Here is a 20,855-nt window from a genome sequence, read left to right as displayed (position 1 = left end):
AAAATAAAGCTAAGGAAAACCAAAGTGATCTCTCTATATATTTGATCTATTTGGAGGGAGGAAGGAAAGAATATGGAATGAATAGGTTTGCTGCTTTGAACCCACAATACAATATTAATGGGTTACAGAGTACATAGAACAGAGTCCTATAAAGTTTTGACATCGTCTGTCCAGGGAAAATGTAAAATAAGAATTAGTAATAGGAAATTAAAACTCAGGATAGTTACATATGCTATAAGAAAGATCTCCTTTTCTAAATAAATTTATATTGTTTGTCTTTATTGATTTTAGAAGTAGAGAGACAGACATGAAAGCAAATATTGCATTAAGTATTTCAGGAGACATTTTCCCTTCTTTAAGCCACTTGTCTTTGAACAGAGTGAGAAAAGTGCCACAAGCCTAAAGCCACCTAATGTTCTTATTTAAAAGATATTTTGCAAGTTAAAGACTAGCCACCTCACTGTTAGTTTTCAAACTAAGTGTAAAACACTCAGTAGATGATCACCAAGAGTGAATGGAGTTCCTTAACAATAAGCTGTGGCCTTAAATTTTTCAAATTTTCTAGATGTGCAGATTAGATGCTGTAGAAATACCATATATTGAGTTCAGTAAAGTATTTAATATACTTAAAAATATATACTTCTAAACATAAGATTGAACTGACACTAACAATGCATTCATAGCTGATGGGACCATTGTAATCAAAAAGGCTGAAGGAATGAACTGGTGATGACTGAGTGAAATAGAAGGTGGCCAACTCAGCACTTTTATAGGTGGTTAAAATAAGAATAACAGGCTGTGAAAAAGCAGGAAACTAGAAGACATGGTTAATTTTTTAGATAAATACTTTTGTTTAAAGAAGATCTTTATAGAGAGATCCAAATATAATAAAATGAAGTTTAATAAAGGCATTTTTATAATTCTACATCCAACTTTATTATTATACATATTATTTGTGCATAGAAGGATATGTACAATTTAACTTTAGCACCTAAGAAAAATGTTTCTGCAAAAAGGGCAAATTAACAATATCTGACAAAGAAGTTAATGATTTTCAGTATCTACAAAAGCAATTTTTAAGGTCAAAATTCTGTGCACTGACCAGCTTATAGCCAGATATTGTTTTAATTCCTGGGAAATAAGCTGGAAGCAGATATATTTGAGGCAGCATATATTTAGAGGAACATGACCAATGTTGCAAATGACATCAAACCATTTCTGGAGGAGTGTTAGAAATAATTAAGAATATGTGGAGTGTAGACAACAAAGATCCAGGTGCTACCAAGCAGAAGAGCAACCAGACATGTTCTTTATGGCTTCATGATAAGATCTTGGACCAAAAGCAGAGGTTGTTAGAAATGAAATTGAGCTATGTTGTAAGTGAGAACTGTTAGTGATCACAGATCTGAGAACTAATTGACCACCTAGAAAGAGAGTTGTTTCTCATTATTCTTTCCAATATAACCATTTCAAGCGTGTTTGTGGTAAGATTATGATATAGGAGATTCAAATTTCAGCAGTGAGATTGGATTACATGCTCTTTAAATTGTTTCTGTCCTAGGATTCTATGAATCTTATATAATTGAGAGGACTGAACTCCAGAGAACCTCTGCTTTTTTAAGCAGTTGCAATACTGGCATATTGTAGGTACTCAAAATATATTTTCTGAAAAGCTGAATGCACAATTAGAAGCTGAGTAGGGAAAGAACTCTAGGGTAAAGAAGAAAGCCTAAGAAAATAGAACGGGAACTAGGGCAGTGACCTCTACCCAGAAGACTAAACCAGAAACCTAGGTTTCATCTTCATCCTTATTTTCCCTTTTCCTTCTTCTTTTATGCACCTTTATGTACTACTATCACATCCGTATACTATTGCTGCTGCTTTCATATAAAATCACTATCATCTCCCTGTGCTATCACTATCACCTCCTTATAATAAATATTCTTTTCATCTCCATATACTATCACTCTCAGCTCCATATACAACTACCTTGGTATACTATCACTCTCACCTGTGCATACCTGTCACCTTTGTATACCATTGCTCCGTATACTAGCTCTTTAAAAATCTCTCAAGTGTGTTGATTTCCTTCTTTCCTTTTTCAAACCATTATACTAAAACAAATCTTCATACTTTCAGTCTTGCCTTCCTGTAGTCCACTCTTCACACTTCAGTAAAACAGGCCTATCTAAATCATGTTTTGGAACCTGTGTAAAAATCCCTCAATCATTCCCTAGTTGTGCTAGGATACATTCCAAATGCCTTTACGTGACCCATAAATTCCTACATTAGCTGGTCCCTATTTATCTCACCAGCTCTGTTGTTTACATGACAGACTTCTATTTCCCATCATGCACATTACGGTCTAAATATACTTAATACCTATTTCTCATTTATGATTACTCCTATATCCTAGTGTGCATGTATTCTGTTCCATTTTCCTCCTCATCCTTTGTATAGTAATTATAGTAATCTATTTTGTATGTAATAAATATTTAATAATCACATTGAGCAGTTGTAATATGCTAGCTGCTGTTCTGCACATTTTATGTTGTATTATAACTTAATTTTCACAAAGCCTTTGAAGTAGAAACTACTGTTTCCTTCCACACATGAAAAAAAAAAAAAAAAAAAAAAGTAGCTTTCCAGGCATTGTGGTATACAAAAGTGCAGGTCTCCTGAGTCCAGATTACATCTAAATTATTTAGAATTTCAGGGTAAATCCACAATTTAAAGAGTATGTAGTTCAGTGTTTCATCTGGACCTTGAATGCTCTATATAATTTTAAATGGCCTATATAGGGAGTCAAAAGATAGCTCATTCTCTTAATACTCTGAAACAAATAGTGTGCATTTTCCCCTAAAGAGTAGTTTCTTACCCAGCCCCATCCCTTCCTTCAAAATGAGCAACAAATATATTGAAACCAAATACCATTTTTAAGACTGAGAGGCCAAGATGTATCCATGTTATAAAATTGACTTTTTCTGCTATAATTAGTCACACATAATATTTCAAAGTTTCAAATAACAATGTTAATGATCACTATTAAGTAAGCAATATAAAAATTTTAATGTGTGCTAAAATCAATCTAACATTATTTATTCCAGTAAAACTTACCAAGTCAGTGTCTAATAACAAGGATGATTTAGTTCCTTTTCTAAAAAGAAAAGATGTGACTTAATTTACATTTGAATATAAATGTAAGTTAACTTGACTGAGTTAAGTTTGCTAGGCAAGTGAATAACAAAATTCTTTTAGAAGTATCTACAAAAACTTTTTGAAGTCAATATTAACTTTAAAAAAAAGTTATTTTTAAATTTGTGCCATGATGAACCATAGTTAAAAGTCTTGAGCCATTTGCTGTCATATGTAAGGATGGTGGAAATGCTGGGCTGTCTATTTTTATCTGTATCCCATCACCTGACTTTATATATAAAGCAATTCCTGCATTACCTGGGGTGCTCTTATACCCACGTAGCTCACCCCATCACAGCCTGACCTTAAGTTTCATAGCTTCATCATTTTCAATATCATTCTCCCTCCAACTCGGAACCTCCCATTGTCATATTCTTTTATTTATTTATTTATTGTTTTTCTACTACATTTGTCCCACTTCCCCTCCATCGCTCCCCCACCCCATCCCGCCCACCCCTTCTCCCACAGTCAATCTCATTGTCATATTTTGAATCTTGCTATCACCCCTAAGTCATTCTATTCGAAAATTACTTATTTATGCATGTCATTCATTTCTCACTAGAGTCCTCACTTTTCAACATGCTTTATCAACTTCTTCCACTATCATATTTTTTTAAATTATTGTCCTTTCCGACTGCATTAGTCATCTTCTATTTTCTCCTCCTGTTTACCTTAGACTCCATGTCTATAATTTCAACACAACCAAAGATTCCTATAATTCTTTACCCCTCTTTTGTTTGCTCATATGCATGTGTTGTAGCCACAGCCACGATGAATTTTCATTCTCCATGTCTGTATCTGGGCACCTCTGTGCTGTGGAGAAAATTAGCGCAGGCAAATTAGCAGCTGCTTCATTAGAGATTTCAGCACTGCCCCCAAGTCTCAGTACTTTCCTCTCACCAATCTCCTCTCTGCACTCTGCAACTTTTGTTAGAGACTTCCATGGTCCTTAAACCTACATCTGCTGCAGATGAACTCACATTCAACCATAAAGGGAGAGAATAAAGAAAACACCTGAGTACTCCGAATTATTTGCTAACACACACTAATGCTTGCCCCCATCCTGTCTTTGTATTATTATGGAAAGCTAGGCTTTTGTCTTCTTACTTAAGATTATCCTTCCCATTTTCTCAGTTATGTTTCACTGATTTCCCACTTGCTCTTACATCTTCACATTCTGCTCTCTTCTGTTATGGCCATCACCATTTTAAACCTTGTCAAGTTTAGCGTGTTAAAAGAAAGCCTTTCTTCATTCCACTTTTTGACTCCAATTACTACCCATCCACTTCTCAATCTGGTGCTGATAACTGATTTAAGAATATTTCTGAGTTATCTTGAACCTTCAAGAGCAAGAGGCAATTACATTCCACATACAAAGCTCTTTTTGTGAATTATTCCATGTGAAGTTTTATATCCACAGTTGACTAGTTTATAAACAGTGAATACCCATTCATTTAATAGGAGATCTAGAAGATTAAAGTAAGAGAACTGAAAAGTTTAAGGCGCCTGTTTTAGAATATAAGACATATGTTAGCTGGTCATGTCTTCCTGTTGTGTCTGGATGTATGCTGATGTTCTCAAGGAAAATATTTTGTCAATAATTTGATTTGATCTTACTCATTAGATGGTAACTTACCCTGTTCTTTCTATGTCAATTAAAATTTGTTATTTGCCTATTACTTACAGTGGTCTTTAACTAAAGAACATTTATTCTTGACAGAATCTCTATAGCTATTATCATAACCTTGACAATTTGGAGTGGAGAGAAAAAGAAAAAGAAAAATAACTGCTTATAGGAGAGAAAGTACTAATTTTTATAATAAAAATTAAACAGTTTATCCAAACTAAAAAATAAATCCTTTCATACATACATCTTCAATATGAATTAATAATATATTACTATAAAATCTGAGTTACTCATGACTATAGCTTTTTCTTTTTGCAGAACATATATTTTAGAAAGTCATGAGCTGAAATACTTAATATTCTAAAGTGAAATACTTGCTCAATGTGACCCTTAAATTAGTTGACTATGTAAGAGAAGAAGGTTCATAAACACTATGAGAAATCAGATAACATACAAATTGATAACAAATATAATAGGACTTTAAACAATACTTTTTGAGTTATACTTTTTTGTGTTTTCTGTTTCATCATTTCTCAGGTTTTATATTTAAGGTATTTTTATTGGTGCAAGTTTCCTATTTTCAAAAAACAATAAATGAATATGTGAAGAATATAATTCCACTTTGTGCAAATTTAATTTGTTTGCTTTAAGGGAGAGAAATTCCTGGATAACTGGTAGGTTACAGAAGATCATTTTGCCCATGGTTAATAACTGGCCTAAATTCTACTGGCAATTTTCTCATGAAAAAGTCCACAGGTCATGCATCTGAAATCTGTATAATTTTGTTAACTAGTGTCACCCCAAAAATTCAATAAAAGGAAAAAAGGCAAAGTGGGAAGGCAGGAAGGAAGATGCTAGGGGACTTGTGGACACTGGAGAGCTACTGTTACAGGTACAAACTGTGTCTCAGGATGGGTTCAATATGTCAGACCACATTCTTTCAGACCCACTTCCAGGCTTGGGGAAGGACTAGGGGGAAGATAAAGGTATCCAATGAATCAGAAACTATAGTATGTGAGTAAAAATGGAGATTCCTCTCAATCATCCATGTCCTTAATTTCTCAGAATTGCCATTTCAGAAAATGAATATTTCTATTAGAAAAAAAAGAGGCCCTAAAACATCATCATATTTCAATGTTTTGACAGTCATGCAAGGTAGCAGATTTTGTGTATGCATGTACAGTGGCTTGTTATTTGTCCTAAGGAAAATGAAAAGATTCTCTTTGCAATTGCTAACAAGAAAACGTGGTGTCTAGATAATATTTCTAAATATAAGAAATAAATTATCTATTGAATCTTAAACATAAAGATCCTAGGTATGTTGACCGGAAAACCATCTTAATCACATGGAAGCTATCTCTTTTTGGTCTTAATTTTTTCAACATTGCATGTATGATGTAAAAAGCATGCATTAAATTTCTTAGGACATTATGATAACAACTTGTATGGAAAATTTTGGTTTTGTTTATTTGAAAATCTAAAGAGCTTGCCACAAGTGTTCTGGTGCTAATGTCAAAGAATATGCATTTCTTCATCATGCCCATTTAATAAAATAATACAAAGTTTCTCTGAATGAATGCATTGAGAAGAGGCATGTGCAGGGTGTTCCATTGCCACCTCAAGCTTTTCTTTATAATGATCATGCAATAAAAAATAAAACTTTCTGATTTGCCTTATTTCTGAAGTAGGAATTTCTGCTTCACATTTTGTTATATTGAATGTATTTTATGAGTTGTAGTAAAAGTTTTATTTTTCTAATATTTAGTCTATTATGCTTGTCTAGAAAATGTAAGATAATATTCCCACGGCTTTTTGTTGAATTATTTAAATTCCATATTCTCCCAGTGCCTCTACTATATCCAGGCAACAGGTGGGCTCCTTCAACACCACATTTCAATCAATGTTGGTTTTGTGATGATTTCTGATGAGATTGGTGAACCAATCTCATTCATTATTATTCTTCATAGCAACACATATAGATATGTTGTCATAACTGTTTCTATTGAAAAAGATTTAATTGGTACAAACTTAACACATCTTGCCAGTTCAAATAAAGGAAGCAGTAGTGTGGCAAAGGAAGAAGAGTGACAGATTTTTTTTATATTTTCTCATGTTCTGATTATGGGCATATACATATTTATAAAAATAAAACTACTGATTATTGTTATAGCACGTGTTAGAATAATAAAATTATGCACCTGGAAAGCACAAATTTCTTCCTTCCCTTATTTAGGTTGAGGAAATTCAAGATCAGAACCTGCTAGTTGTTTTGACCAAATCATATGGGAACTAGATCCAGACACTCTGGTTCTCAAACCACTTCTCTCTTCCAGTTGTGGCCTCTATAGAAGCCTACGGTACTTTTTCCTGAGCCCTAACAGTGGGCTTCTACAGCCGGCCATATGTGAATCTCAGTGCTGATCACTGGGAAACACACTTTTCATTGAGTTAGATCTGACACTTGTTTTTGACTAACTTTTGGCATCTGAATCCAAAAATGACCCAGTTTTTCTCTATCACATCAACTTTTTGAGGTATAGAGTACCCTCCCTTTGTCCTAAAAATCATACAAAATGTACATACAAAGGAAAATAAAGAAAAAATTACCTGAATAGACTGTTTAGTTAGAGTTTTAGAGTTATTTTATTCATATAAAGGCTATATATTGTTACTGTAAATCAAATTGTGTACAAGTAGTGAAGTTCTGCTACCAAACATACATATTAAGGTATTTTAACTTTTCAAACGATAGGCTAGAAAATTTCAAAATGAGATACTTGAAACAGTCTCCTTCAGTTGGCAAAGCTTTCACAAATTGCTTAATGAGACTCAGTTTTATGTCCAGAGGTGGGAATATAATGTTCTTTCTGTCAACAAGTGGCTCATGTAGAATGTTTGGATCACCAGGTTTGAGGTCAGATCTTGGAGGCCAATTCAACTCCACCCAATGCTTCTCATGAGCCCTGCTTTCCCACATACACAGAAAACAGGGATACTTGGTATATCCACGTTGCTGACCAAGAAGGAAGCAGACCATTTTAAGGTCAACACAGATGATACAATTGTGCTTGTGATACTACAACAGATCAATGACTCTCTTTATGTCTTCCTATTCTTCATGGAAACAAACTGAATGGCCAATTGGGACTGCACCAAATGAATTGCCATTGTGGAGGAGGACACACTTCAAGCTTCACTTTGAGCTATCGATGAACAGTCGCCATTCAGTTGCGTTCTAGATTGGAATTCCCAGTTCCTCCATTCAAGCATGTATGTTATGGCAATACACAAGGCCACCGTCACTTCAAAAGTACTGCAGAAATGCACTTTCTCTTCATTGAAAGTAGGATGCCTTTGCTCCTTTTTCAAGCAAGTTTTTCTCATGCAGTCTTGACACTAGGAGTTCTGAAGCCTTTTTGGATAGTCCCAAATCTCGTGCCAAATCATTCAACTCATGCTGATCAAATCCCTTATGAACTGAGTCATCTTTAATTTCAAAATCTTCATCATTGCTCTCACTTAGTTCTTCACCATACTCCTGTTTTTTGAAAGAGAGTAGTTCAATGAAAACTGGCACTGGGATTTCAGCTGAATGAGGCACTGTGTGTATAGCTGATGGTAGTCTAGGATACTCTATTTTACATTTATTTTTCTTATTATATCCTGACGTTTTCACTATACAAAAGTAACAGTTACTTGAATGATCTCTGGGCTCTCGCCAAAACATAGACATACCAAATGGCAATTTTTCACATGTTCCCTTTGTCCACATCCATAAACTCTTGACACACTGCTTGCACACCTTGTGAGGGGCCAAAGACATGTCTTGATCACCAAGTTTTACTTTAAAATATGCAAAATAGGCTTGCCTGACAAATGCACTGATGTTTGTCCTTTGACTGGGAATGGTGAAACAGCCACAGGTAGGACAAAACAAATCAGGGTTGTTTAGGCACTTATGATGAGAAATAGCAGAGGCAGACATGATCTGAAGGAAAGAAAATAAGTACGTATGTAAATAAAAAACAAATTCTGCTAACTCCTTGTATACAGACAAGATCTCGGACTACACTTCGGAATATGATTCACTATATAGAGCAGCACACAACCTCTCACCACACTGTCTCATGTGTAACTGAATAGCCTAGACAAGCAGGAACCTGTCGCTGGTCTCCAAGGTCATCCACCACCCCTCCCCACTCTAGGGAGATTTGCTCTCAGCCAATAGGAGAGCACTAGTGCTCCCCTCAATCCAGGCTTGATCCAGCCTAGAGTGGTTGCATTAAGATAAGCTGTAGGAAAAACTTGATGTGATAGAAGAAAACTAACTGCAGTTTTGAAATCAGCATGCCTATTTAAGTCTAAAACAGCTGAAAAATTGAACTCAACCTGAATTATGTTAAAAATTGTTCCCCAGTGTAAGTTATTTGCTTCTATTTGTAAAGTAAACCAGGAGCACCCTAAGGTAAAGAAAGTTTTTTAACAAGATGCCTGATATCCTAATAGGGTATACTGGAGGACGGGAAAAATGAGGTCATGCATGTTTCAGAGTGGCTCATTTTTGAGAGACAGATTTACTGGTCAACTATTAGAACTACCCTCAGCCTGATCATACTTTTGGACACAGTGAGTATGTGTGTCATGGTGGAAAAAATAATAAGACACCATTATTTTTCTCATATGTGAGCTTTCACACATCTGAAATAATGCTCTTGTTTGATTCCATGGCTTTCTTTGGATTGAAATGTATCCATTAACATTTCTGTGCTTTTCTTTTCCATCCATCCTTCTCCATCTCATGAAAAGCACATCCGGGTAAGTTGAATCACAGTGGCTGCTGAACTTGTCAATTTTCAGCGCCATCTTCTTTTTCTTTTATCTTTAGTATTTCTCTTTTCAGTTGTAACACAAGCTGCACTGCCTCTGACCTAAAATGAAAACTGTAAAGTGTATTTATTTCCACCTTGTAAAAGGAGTCATTGGTTCAGAGAAATGTCCCTATTTGAGTTAATTATGATGGCATTCCAGGCACTTCTGTCTTTTCAGTTGTATTCAACACATGTCAAGAGACATTCCAGACATCATCTCCCCAGTTCTGAGGTCGTTCTCCAGGAGTCAGTGTGGCAGTTGGTGAGGCCTAGGTAGTAGCTGCAGCCCTTTGGGTACCCTGCGTGGCATGACAGAGTCTGCCTCTGCGTTCCCTGGTGCTTTGTGGGTCTGCACCAGCCTTGGATTCAAGAGACAGCTTTTGTCAATTACTAGAAATGCACTTAGCTGAAGAGGGTAAAATGATGGATCTTCTGCAGGAGAACTTTTACACTCAGGTTCCAAAGTCATCTTTGGTTTTGGCTGAACCCTTTTTTTGTGTGTGTTCTTTCCATTGTTTCTAGTACATGGGTTAATTTTTAAAGTTTTAAAAATGTATACTATTCAGATTACAGTTCAAATTTCAAATCTCACCCTTCGAACTAAAATTAGAGTATGTTACCTATTCCTAAAACAAACTGTGTTTCAGAGTAAAACATATAATGCATAATTTTATATTGTCTTTTATTTATTTTTATTTTTTATCACCATTTATCCCCCCTATACCCTGTTTGACCTTCACCCACCCCCTCCCACAATCACCACACTGTTGTTGTCTGTGTTCATGAGTTCTAATTTTTTTCTATTTTGCTCCAACTCTCTACCCACCCACGGCCCCTCCCCCAGAGCTATCAGTGTGCTCTCTGTCTATGAGTCTGTCTCTATTTCGCTTATTTGTTCAGACAAGATAAGATAAAGTAAAATAAAATGGCTCCAGTGAGATGCAGTTATCCAGGAAACTATGTAAGATGTCAGTAATTGACTATATGGATATTTATTTTCTCCTACTGTAGTTTCAAGTTATAGTTACTACTACTAAGTATTTAACAATGCAATATTTGCTCCAGTTAGGATAATTCATAATATTAATGGAAGTTCTAATAAGTGTTCTTAAAAATGCAAGGCAAGCTCTGAGTACAGTAGTATACTACGCTTCTGGCTGACTGGAAGTTGTAAGAACTCATATTTCTAAAGTAATAAATATTATGACATTAGATTTTAAAGCATTGTTTTCATATCATCACATAATATTGGTCTTCAGTTTTTTAATTATTTTTAAGATTCATTAGGAAAATTATCTAAAAAATAATACTTCATTCTATATCTCTTTTGAATGAAGTATTGAAAAAAAATCATGATGCACTGTCATTTGTGGACTTTAAGGAACTGATATAGTTGCTTTAATTCTAAATGCAGTGTCTTGTTGTCTTGCTTATGTTTCTGGAATTTAAACATTTGAACCTCAAAATCACTTCCTTATTACAATTGCTAAAAGGAAGCTTAGGAGGTACAAATGGCAGGAGAAGATAAAACAAACAGTGAAGATTTGGGGTGGAAACAATATTAAATTAGGAATCAGAAGACAAGAGGTTAAACCCCAGATTTCTCACGTGTTTGCTGCATACCCAGGAGTAACTGACTTATATTCTCTGTACTTATTAATATTACTCTCAACTCCCTACCCTCACAACAGTGTGAGGAAATATAAATAACATCAGAATTATGGGGACTATAACCTTCAAACCTGAGTTCAAGTGGGCTCAAAATTAGATGACGTACGGACGTAATCTAGTCTCAATGGTATGCACATAACCTGAAATGTTAGCAGTGTTCCTCCAGTAAATCCCCGGTTTACTCTCAAGAAGGGGTTGGGGAGAACAGACCACAGTGCCTTGCGTGAGTGTAATTGTTTAATGGAAGGTAGTAAAAGCCCCTCTAGTTTTCAATAACAGCATGAGTAATTGTATTGTTGCATCACATTTGTGCATATGTGTGTGTTTATACCTTTTTAATGGTTTTGATTAAATTCAAAACAAAGTGAAGAAATAAATCATGTAAATCCCAACTCAAATTCACAAGTAAATTAAATTTCTTGTCTGAGACATGCTCTCTATTTCAAAGCAGCTTGGAGAAAAAAGGTTTCAATCTGAATGAACTTTGGTCTTAATGTAATGAAATCATTTCAACTCTGAGCAACCTAGCATGTGTTCTTAGACTCTAAATAAAACACTACTTAAATATGTAATGGACTTTTACATGCACTGCATGTGAAAATGTGCTGTAATTGGACACACAAACAAGTACACTTGCACACATGCAGCATAACAGTGTGCTGTGCTTTCCAAATCAAGTCAGGCATTAATGTTGGATTTGAAACTCTTAATTTTATGGAGACAAATATGTATATTTAAGTAATCAATGTTCTGAAGCAACTGATTGAAATTTGTAATATATTTCTGTTTAGAATAATTATGTTAATTAAGATATATGTTTTAGCTTGCAGATGTAAAAAATATTGAAGTGCATACTCTTGCTAAAGTTATGTACTGAGAGCCTATGATTTAAATGCAACAAAACAAACAAAAACAACTTTTTGAAGGGCCACAGTGTTCAATTATTTTTTAAAAAAATGCATGATTAAATTTCTGTTCAGAAAGAGAGTAGATTTATTTGAGCACATTGGAATGACTCGTAACCAGATTCCCATCACAAATCCCAAACCAGGTCAAACTCTTGGCATCGTGTGGAATGGGTAGTATTCTGACAAAGTGGCTCAAAAAATGAACTACAAAAATACATTATGAGATGCAATTTACTGAAACAGAAGTACCTAAATGTAAGTTTGGCCAACATGTTCAACATTCACAACTATTTACTGAACATCTCTTTTGTGCCTGACCTTGTTCTAGATGATTCAAATTTACCTCTGAACAGAGTATGTGAAACCTGGCTCCTCTCTGAACTTATTTTCTATTGGGAGATGACACAGAGGAATAAATGATACTCTATGTTAGAAGATAAGATAAAAACAATAAAACAAGGAATGGGGATAAGGGGACTTTCATGGTGGTTATGAGAGGGAGGGTAAGAGATTTTCAGTGAGAAGGTGGCATTTGAGTAAAGATTTAAAGTAGGTAAGGAACTAAGCCATGTGGAGAGGGAGGGGGAAAGAATTTGAGACAGAGGAAACAGCAAGTGCAAAGTCCCTGAGGTAGAAAGAGGCCTGGGCTGCTTTCAAGTACCATCAAGGAAACCAGTGTTGTTGCTAGGTGACATGACACTTGTCAAAGACATGAAGAGAGGAGGGTGGATTCTAAGAGCTGCTTTGACTTTTATTCTCAGTGATACAGTGAGTAATTGAAAATTTATGAGCAGAGAAGTTATGTCATCTGACTTAAGTTTCAACAAGATCACTAGCTTGTGTGGTGCATTTTTTATTAGGGAACTAGACAGAACTTCACATTTAAAATGTTCTAAGTTTTAAAAATGGCTTTTAAACAGCTCATAATTCACTTGTGAAAATGATATGTGAATTCTAGGTACAGAGTGCCTATTTATTTGCTTTTTTACTAAATGTAGAAAAAAAAAACAATTATAAATGTATACTTGTTTCTTCCCCTTGAATGCCACTCACCTGTCACCTAACCAAAAATCTTCTTTTCCATAATGGATATAACATTACAATTCTTAATAATACTCTTCACCTCTGTAGAGGTCTACTCAAAAGGAGGCCTACTCTAAATTTTCTTGCACATATTCTACGCTCAGTCCTGCCTCTGCCACCCCACCCTTTTACTGGTTATCCTGCTTGGAACACCATGCTCATCTTCTTCCTACCTGCCCTCCAAAGCTCAGTTGACACAAAGACTTCACCAATTGTTGCCATTGCTATTAGTCCCCTTTTCAAAATCCTCACACACAGAATGTGCATTACTAATTTTTAGCATCTATTTGTATATTTCATTACATTTTCAGACACTTTCATGTGTTTGCTTTTTCTATCTAGCCAGAGATCTCCTGGAAAACTGGATCAATACCTATTGCTCAGGTCTCAGCTCTCCCACAGGTGTTCAATGAGTACCTGATGGTTGGTTGAGCCTTCAACCCATTTTTATAAACATGTCTGTCACAGGGAGACTAGGCTATTGGAATCTGGTTTTCAGTGAAGGAAGGGCATGAGGTGGCCTGAGGGAGTGGGTGAGGGCAGCACACTTTGGTGAGGAAGCCCCTGGCAGTTTTTCGGATTCCTGGCATCGGTGTCGCTGTTCCCTTTTCCAGGTGCTGAATAGCTCACTGGAGAGCTTACCCATGGCTTCTTGCTATCCCGTCAGGTGAAACAGCAGTTGATTTATGCATCTCTTCAACAATTATAAATTCAATTTTTGTTTTGTCTCCTTAGTTGTTCACACTGCATTTTTGGTGGTAATGCCTTTTGCAAACACAAGAAGCTCTTGTGTTGAAAGAACTTTTTGATTATGCATTTTAACATATTATAGTCCACCATAACAAGCAATTAATTGATTTATAGTAGGATATAATCAAATGATACATTTGAAGCTTATATATGATATAAATTATGGATTCCTTAGCACAAAATATATTCAAAAAATAATTATTCTATACATTTTAAAAAAATATTTGTGTGTAAGATCAAAGCATACTAAGGAACAAAGAATACATATTTTAATATGGTCTTTTCCAGGTGTGTATAGCATGAAAACAAACTTGCTACTTCAATAATGAGCAAACTCAAATTGGTTTTGTAAATGGATGTCAATTTTAAATGCTCAGTAGTGGGGACAATGATTAAAGATGCATTTGTCAAGGCTCTTTACAACATTTTATTGTCAGAAACAAACATTTGTTGTTATTGAGGTTTTTTACCTTCTTTAAAAACAGAAGTGATCATAAATGGAAATACATGTACTGTTGAGTTTCACACCTTACTTTGCATTGTTGTTATAGAAGTCAATTTACCTCGGAGCTCTCTTCAAATGAGAAAGAATTTTGTAGTCTAGATAAAAAAAAAAAAAAAAAAAACTAACTCCTAATAGCCACCTGGACCCAAAGAGAATACTAAAATTAAGCACATCATTTAAATGTGGCTAAAATGACCAAATGTATCTTCTGCCTCTATATACAGACATTTCCTCTACCAATGCAATAATAAGGGAGAGTGAGCAAGGCAGATGGAAAAAGCCACATTTAGATCCCATAATGTATGCTTGAATCTGCATATTCTTGTTAAAGGGATATGACATTTGCTGATAATGTAATTCAGCTTCTTAGTCCATTAACATTTAGTGGTTGAATTTTAGTGAATAAATGTGAGGGAAATTATTTTTAGATGTCAATGTTTCATTTCTAATAAAATCAATGAGTAATTTGCATGTATTACTGAAAGGAAGAATGAATTCTGTTATTCTGTATTATCTCATAAAAAGCTTATAAAAGATTATTTGATTTTTAAAAAATAATGTAATTAAAAATAATCACAGTCAACTTTTTCCATATTACCTGACTAATAATCTTTGTCATATACTCCAGGCATGAACTTCTAGAAGAAGCTCGAAGGAAGGGATTGCCTTTTGCCCAGTGGGATGGGCCCACTGTAGTCGCATGGCTAGAGGTAAGAGAATTAAACCAGAAGGCTCTTAATTAAATCTCTACTAATTTGATTACTTTTTTTTTTTTAGAGAAACATGTAAAAGCTGATTTCTGAAATCACAGCTTTCCAATAGCCTGGAATAGCTCACAAAGGTTACTGAGAAGAGCTATTTCCATGGTTAACAGTTTTGTGTTTTTCAACATAACACTGCCACCTAACTGCATAGAGAACCGTTCCTTTGCTTACAGCACAATTCCTGAACCTACTTCTCTAAGGCCTAGGAGCTTGCTAGTTTCAAACACTTGGAATAAAGCAGAAGGCATATCCTCTAGCTCCCTTCTGTGTCTAAACAGAATGTTATAATGAAACAGAAACTATATTCAGCATTTCTTGCACAGCTCAGGGGTCTGGAAAAAATCAGTAATGCTTCAGCAGGGTGGAGGGCATCAGGAGCTGACTAGGACATAGAAGGAAATACATATCTGACTGCAAAGAGACCTTCATGCTACTTATCAGTAGTGTTCACTCCCCCTTCCATTTAGTTCTCTAAAGTGGGCTTCTAGAAGCTGTCGGGATATGCCAACGTCAGGGCAAAGAACACGCGCTTTTCCTGGCTGACAGAGGCAATTAGAACTCATTCTTTTAAATGGTTTGGAATTATAGGGCACCCACCTTCCTTATCACATCATATTCAAAGCTAATGAGTTAATCAATGAGGAAAAATAAAACCCATATGAGTTTTAAAATTTATCCTATATAAATAGATATAAAAACCTGTTTTGTCTCTTTTTCCTTGGACTGGGAGAAGGAAGCTGTGTCTTACTTTATTCTCTCAAGTCAGCTAGGGGATTTTTAGCATTTTAATAATCAGAGCTGCTTCTTCTAAAGATGCATTTTAAATGACTATATTTTTAAAATTAATTATAAGATAAAATGTGTAAGGAGGTAAACCTCAAATGTGATAACACTTCTTTGTTCAGTTTCACTCCATTAAAGTGAGCTACGCTCTGAGAGAGAGTTAGCTGCTCTTTTGGCAAGTGATGAACAATCCCTTTGATAAAAGAAATGGCAAACAGATAGACTGACATGAAGGGGCTAGAAAATGACAAGCAGTAAAGTTTGTGGTAATGAAACCTATCCTGAGCACACAAAAATTGCTTATAATGTGCTTCGTGATTGAAATTATGAAATGAAATAACAGTGAATGAGCCAGGTGATCCAATGAATGAGAGCCCTTCTCTCACCTCCGTTAGCACCTTGTGTGCATACAGCCTACTAAGAATGATGTAAATCTGATGTTTTCCACACCACTTATCAACATCAAAAACTTTTAAAAGTCTAATCAGGGGTGACATTGATAACAATATGTTGGCAAGAATTTGGGGAAATCCAAATATATCTACAAATGTTTGTAGAAATCTAAATTTCTTACTTAGAAGAGAGGAGGTAGAAAATAATTCAGGTGCAGTGAGGGTATTTTTAGATGTTTAGTTCTATTTAACTAGTTGAGTTTATAAACTAAGAGGTCAAGTCCCACCTTCGGTCATATCTAATCACACTTGTCAAGGTAAGATCAATTCCTTGTGTCGAACCTGCTGGAAGTGTCTGTAAACGATTCAGTCATGCACTGTACTTAGATTCCCCTCTCTCCTTTCTTTTATCTCAGTCACTCAGTCCACATTGACTTTTTGTTTTCCCCATGGAGACAAGTAGCCTTCCAATATACCAAACTTTTTTTTTTTTTTAATCAAGAATATCTGTATTAGTTATCTGTTACCAAATTATCCCTATACTTAGCATTTATTTTTCTCATGCTTCTGTGGGTCAGGAATCTGGACATGACTTAGCTATGACCTCTGTTCATGCTCTCACAAGGCCACAAGTTAAGGTATGAGCCAGGGTGGCAGTCTTCTCAAGGCCCGACTTAGGTAGAAGACGCTTCCAAGCTGACTTGTGTTTTCACAGTTGTAATTCAGTTTCTTGCTAGCTGTTGTCCAGAAACACCTGTTCTTTGCCATGCCGGCATCTTCACAGGGTTACTCACAACAGGGCAGCTGGCTTCCCCCAGAATGAGAGCTCCAGAAGGAATAAGGGGGAAGGACTAGCAAGAATGAAGCCATAGTCTTTTTGTAACCTAATCTGGGAAGTGTCAGCCCATCACTTTTATCATAGTCTGTTCCTCAAAAAAAAAAGAAAAAAGAAAAAAAGTCACCGAGGCCCTGGCCAGGTTGCTCAGTTGGTTGGAGCATCAACTGGTACACCAAAAGTTTACGGGGGTGATCCCCAGTCAGAGCACATGCCTAGGTTGTGGGTTCAATCCCTAGTCAGGGTGTGTGTGTGGGAGGCAACCAATCGATGTTTCTTTCTCACATCGATGTTTTTCCCTCTTTCCCTTTCTCTCCCTGTGTCTCTAAAATCAATAATAAAAAAAATATCCTCAGGAAAGGATCAAAAGAAAAAAATTTTTAAAAGTCACTGAGTCTAGCCTGAACTCAGAGGAATAAAGTTATACAAGAGCAGGAGCATCAGGAGGAAGAGTTGCTCATTCGGATTTATCTTAGAAGCCTTAGAATAATAAAGCTGAATTCCTTCACTTTACAAAGGAGAAAAGTAAAGTTGAGGTTTCGAGGATTAAACAACTCACTGGTGATAGGAAAGGATTTAGACGCAGCCCAGGCCTTCTGATTCCTGGGATTGTATTGTGCTGATTTATGGTTTCTCTTCTTCTTCTTCTCACTTTTCTCCCTCTCATGAGCTCTCTCCTTTTGCTCAGTCTGTTCACACCAAACAAATAAAATAGCCCTCTAGAATCAGTATTTTGGATATTGAAAAACCAAGGTTTAAACTGCTCCCTTGCACGAGTCTCCCTTTCTCCTCATAGCTAAGTAAGAGGTATGTTTTCTTACCCAGAACTCATGATGGGGGAAGATAAAGAGAATCTTCCTTTTTCAAGTGTAATTCAGATGCTGTAACATGCATGTGAATGGGATTCACCCAGTGCTTAGGATGTGTGTGAGGCACTGTGCCATGCTCATTGTGGTACTGGTTCGTTTGTCTCTCAAGAACATCACAGAAAATTTAAAAAATTAAAATTCATAATTTCTAATTCATTATTCATGCTGTTACTCTCTTTAGCTAAAGTTTTCCAGATGTTTATAACTTTAGTGTCTTTCACTAGCACATTTCATTCTCCAAAAATATGTTCATATAGAACATCTAATTAAGCTTACAGAGCTATCACATGGTGAAGGCTGTTAGCATGATAAATGTGGCTCAGCCACCCTGTGGGCTTTGATCAAAAGCATGTGGCTAGAGGTGGTAGAGCTGGCTCTTCTTGTGACAGAATTTCTCTGCACTCAGAATGCCAAAGGAGAACTATAAATTGAAGTCACTCATTAAACAAACATTGATTGAGCCTTTATCAAATGCAGCTTGTAGCTATTCTTCTTGTCCTAACTCCAAGGGGAAATGTGGTGTTGAGCAACTATTAATTTTATCCCTAATTATAAAAGTTAGTTGTTAAATTGTAGACCCTGGAAATTCAGTTCCAAATCTTTATTATCTTCACTGCTTACCTGGTATATTTAAATAAATTACTTAATATCCCTGTGTGTTTGTATCCACTGGGGAAAATCATTATAGCATCTATCTCATGGGACAGTGGTGATAAAAGGGTTCATACATGTAAGGTACTGAGAATAGTGCCTAGCACGTAAGAGATACTAACCCGACAGTTGTTGTCGTCACCTGAGTGTGTATGTGTTTTCTATCCAACAGCTCTGGCTGGGAATGCCTGCCTGGTATGTGGCAGCCTGCCGAGCCAATGTGAAGAGTGGTGCCATCATGTCTGCACTGTCAGACACGGAGATCCAGAGAGAAATTGGGATCAGCAATCCTCTGCATCGCTTAAAACTCCGATTAGCAATCCAGGAGATGGTGTCCCTAACAAGTCCTTCAGCTCCTCCGACATCCCGAACTGTGAGTCAGTTTGTGCTCCTTCCCTCTCGCAGGGCTTGGCAAAGAGCAACGTCTCTGAGCCCACAGAGCAAAAAGGTGGCAGCACGCATTTCCCTGCCAGCATGAATTATTCTGAAGAGATTTAGCTGGCTCTTCATTAACCTTGCTGCTACTTCCAAGAGGTTTTCAATGAGGAGCTGTTGTTTTTATCAGATTTGAAGGCTGCAACCAAGATAGATTTTTTTAAACTAGTCTCTAGTTTAATTTTTTTCTCCCAAACAAGACCCCAAGCTTACTCTTTTTCAGAATGCTCCTTTTTTTAAAATGTTATTTAATATCTGTAGTGCTTAGCTGTTGGCATTAGTGCTTTCTGAAAATGCAATGCTTAACTCACTACTTCTGAAGTGGTTTCCATATTGATGAAAGTACAAAGGTATTTGATGTCTTATAAATACTGAATGGATTGCCTTCCTTCAAAAACCTGTTTGTTTCTCATTTATAAACTCCTATTCTTCTCATAATTTTACCCTATCCTAATATTAGGAAAGAAGAAAATGTCTAAAAAATGCATACTGGATCACAACTTTAAATACTAAGAAAAACTCCCAAATGATATTAATTTTTGTCTTATCCCGAATTATATATTTTGCTGATAAAGGCTATAATTCTTCATGTTAACTGGACTTCTCTGCCCCATGTCTTACATAAAATAATAACATATTGAAGAAGGAGGTACATTTGAGTAGCGAATAAAAGAAAAATGATATTATGTTATCGCAGTTTCTATATATAGTCTTAAACAGTTTTAGAGAATTTGCTCCATTTTTTCTATATATTCTCTTATATCCCTTCCTAGTATACCAGATTTTAATGCCAGAAATATGTCGAATTTAAAAACCTTTTATCCTTTTTTCATAATCCCATTTTAACATTTCATTGAAAAAAATTTTAATATGCTTTATTGACTATGCTGTTACAGTTGTCCCAATTTCTTTTTCCTTTGTTCCCCTCCACCCAGTGACCCCCCTCCCTCCAGTTGTCCCCCCCGCCCTTAGTCCATGCCCATTGGTTATGCATATAGTTCTTCTCAACCTCTTCCTGTCTACTCCACTCCCTCCTACTATGCTTCTTAATTCCTGCATCATTTCCCTCCGTTTCCCCTTCCCCCTCCCTGCTGACCCCACAAATATGTTCCCCATACTTATAATTCTTTTCCCACTCTCGTTGCCTAGTTAGTTTGCCTTTGTTTCAGTTCCCTAGCTTCTGTTATCGTTGGTTGTGATGCAGTTATCATTTTAATGTTCATAGTTTCTCTTTCTCCTGAACAAGTCCCTTTAACATTTCATATAACAGTGGTTTGGATCTGATGAACTCTTTCAGTTTTACTTTGTCCTGGAAGCACTTTCTCTGCCCTTCTATTCTGAATGACAGCTTCGCTGGATAGAGTAATCGTGGCTGTAGGTTTTTGATTTATCCCACACTAGGCCAAGCAAGAATATTATCAGATTATCTGTAGTCACCAAGCCTTAATTTAGTGCCTGGAAAACTGTTGATAATCAGTAAATACGCAACTTAAAATGATGATTGTACAAGTCACCCTAC

The 20,855-nt window shown here is 35.9% G+C and overlaps 1 protein-coding gene across 1 annotated transcript in view; it reads left to right on the top strand.

Annotated features, from left to right (window-relative positions):
• PPFIA2 (PPFI scaffold protein A2) overlaps positions 1-20,855 on the top strand; it is a 449,044-nt gene that overhangs the window by 391,709 nt on the left and 36,480 nt on the right. The window contains exons 22-23 of the mRNA XM_090273671.1: positions 15,236-15,317; positions 19,074-19,274. Coding sequence (XP_090129797.1) covers positions 15,236-15,317; positions 19,074-19,274 — 283 coding nt within the window. The remainder of the gene's footprint in view (positions 1-15,235; positions 15,318-19,073; positions 19,275-20,855) is intronic.

Source organism: Furipterus horrens, unplaced genomic scaffold, assembly GCF_987537825.1.
Source record: "Furipterus horrens unplaced genomic scaffold, mFurHor1.1.pri manual_scaffold_4, whole genome shotgun sequence".
In the NCBI taxonomy this organism is placed as follows: Eukaryota; Metazoa; Chordata; class Mammalia; order Chiroptera; family Furipteridae; genus Furipterus; species Furipterus horrens.
This window is presented reverse-complemented; position numbering and strand designations above follow the sequence as displayed.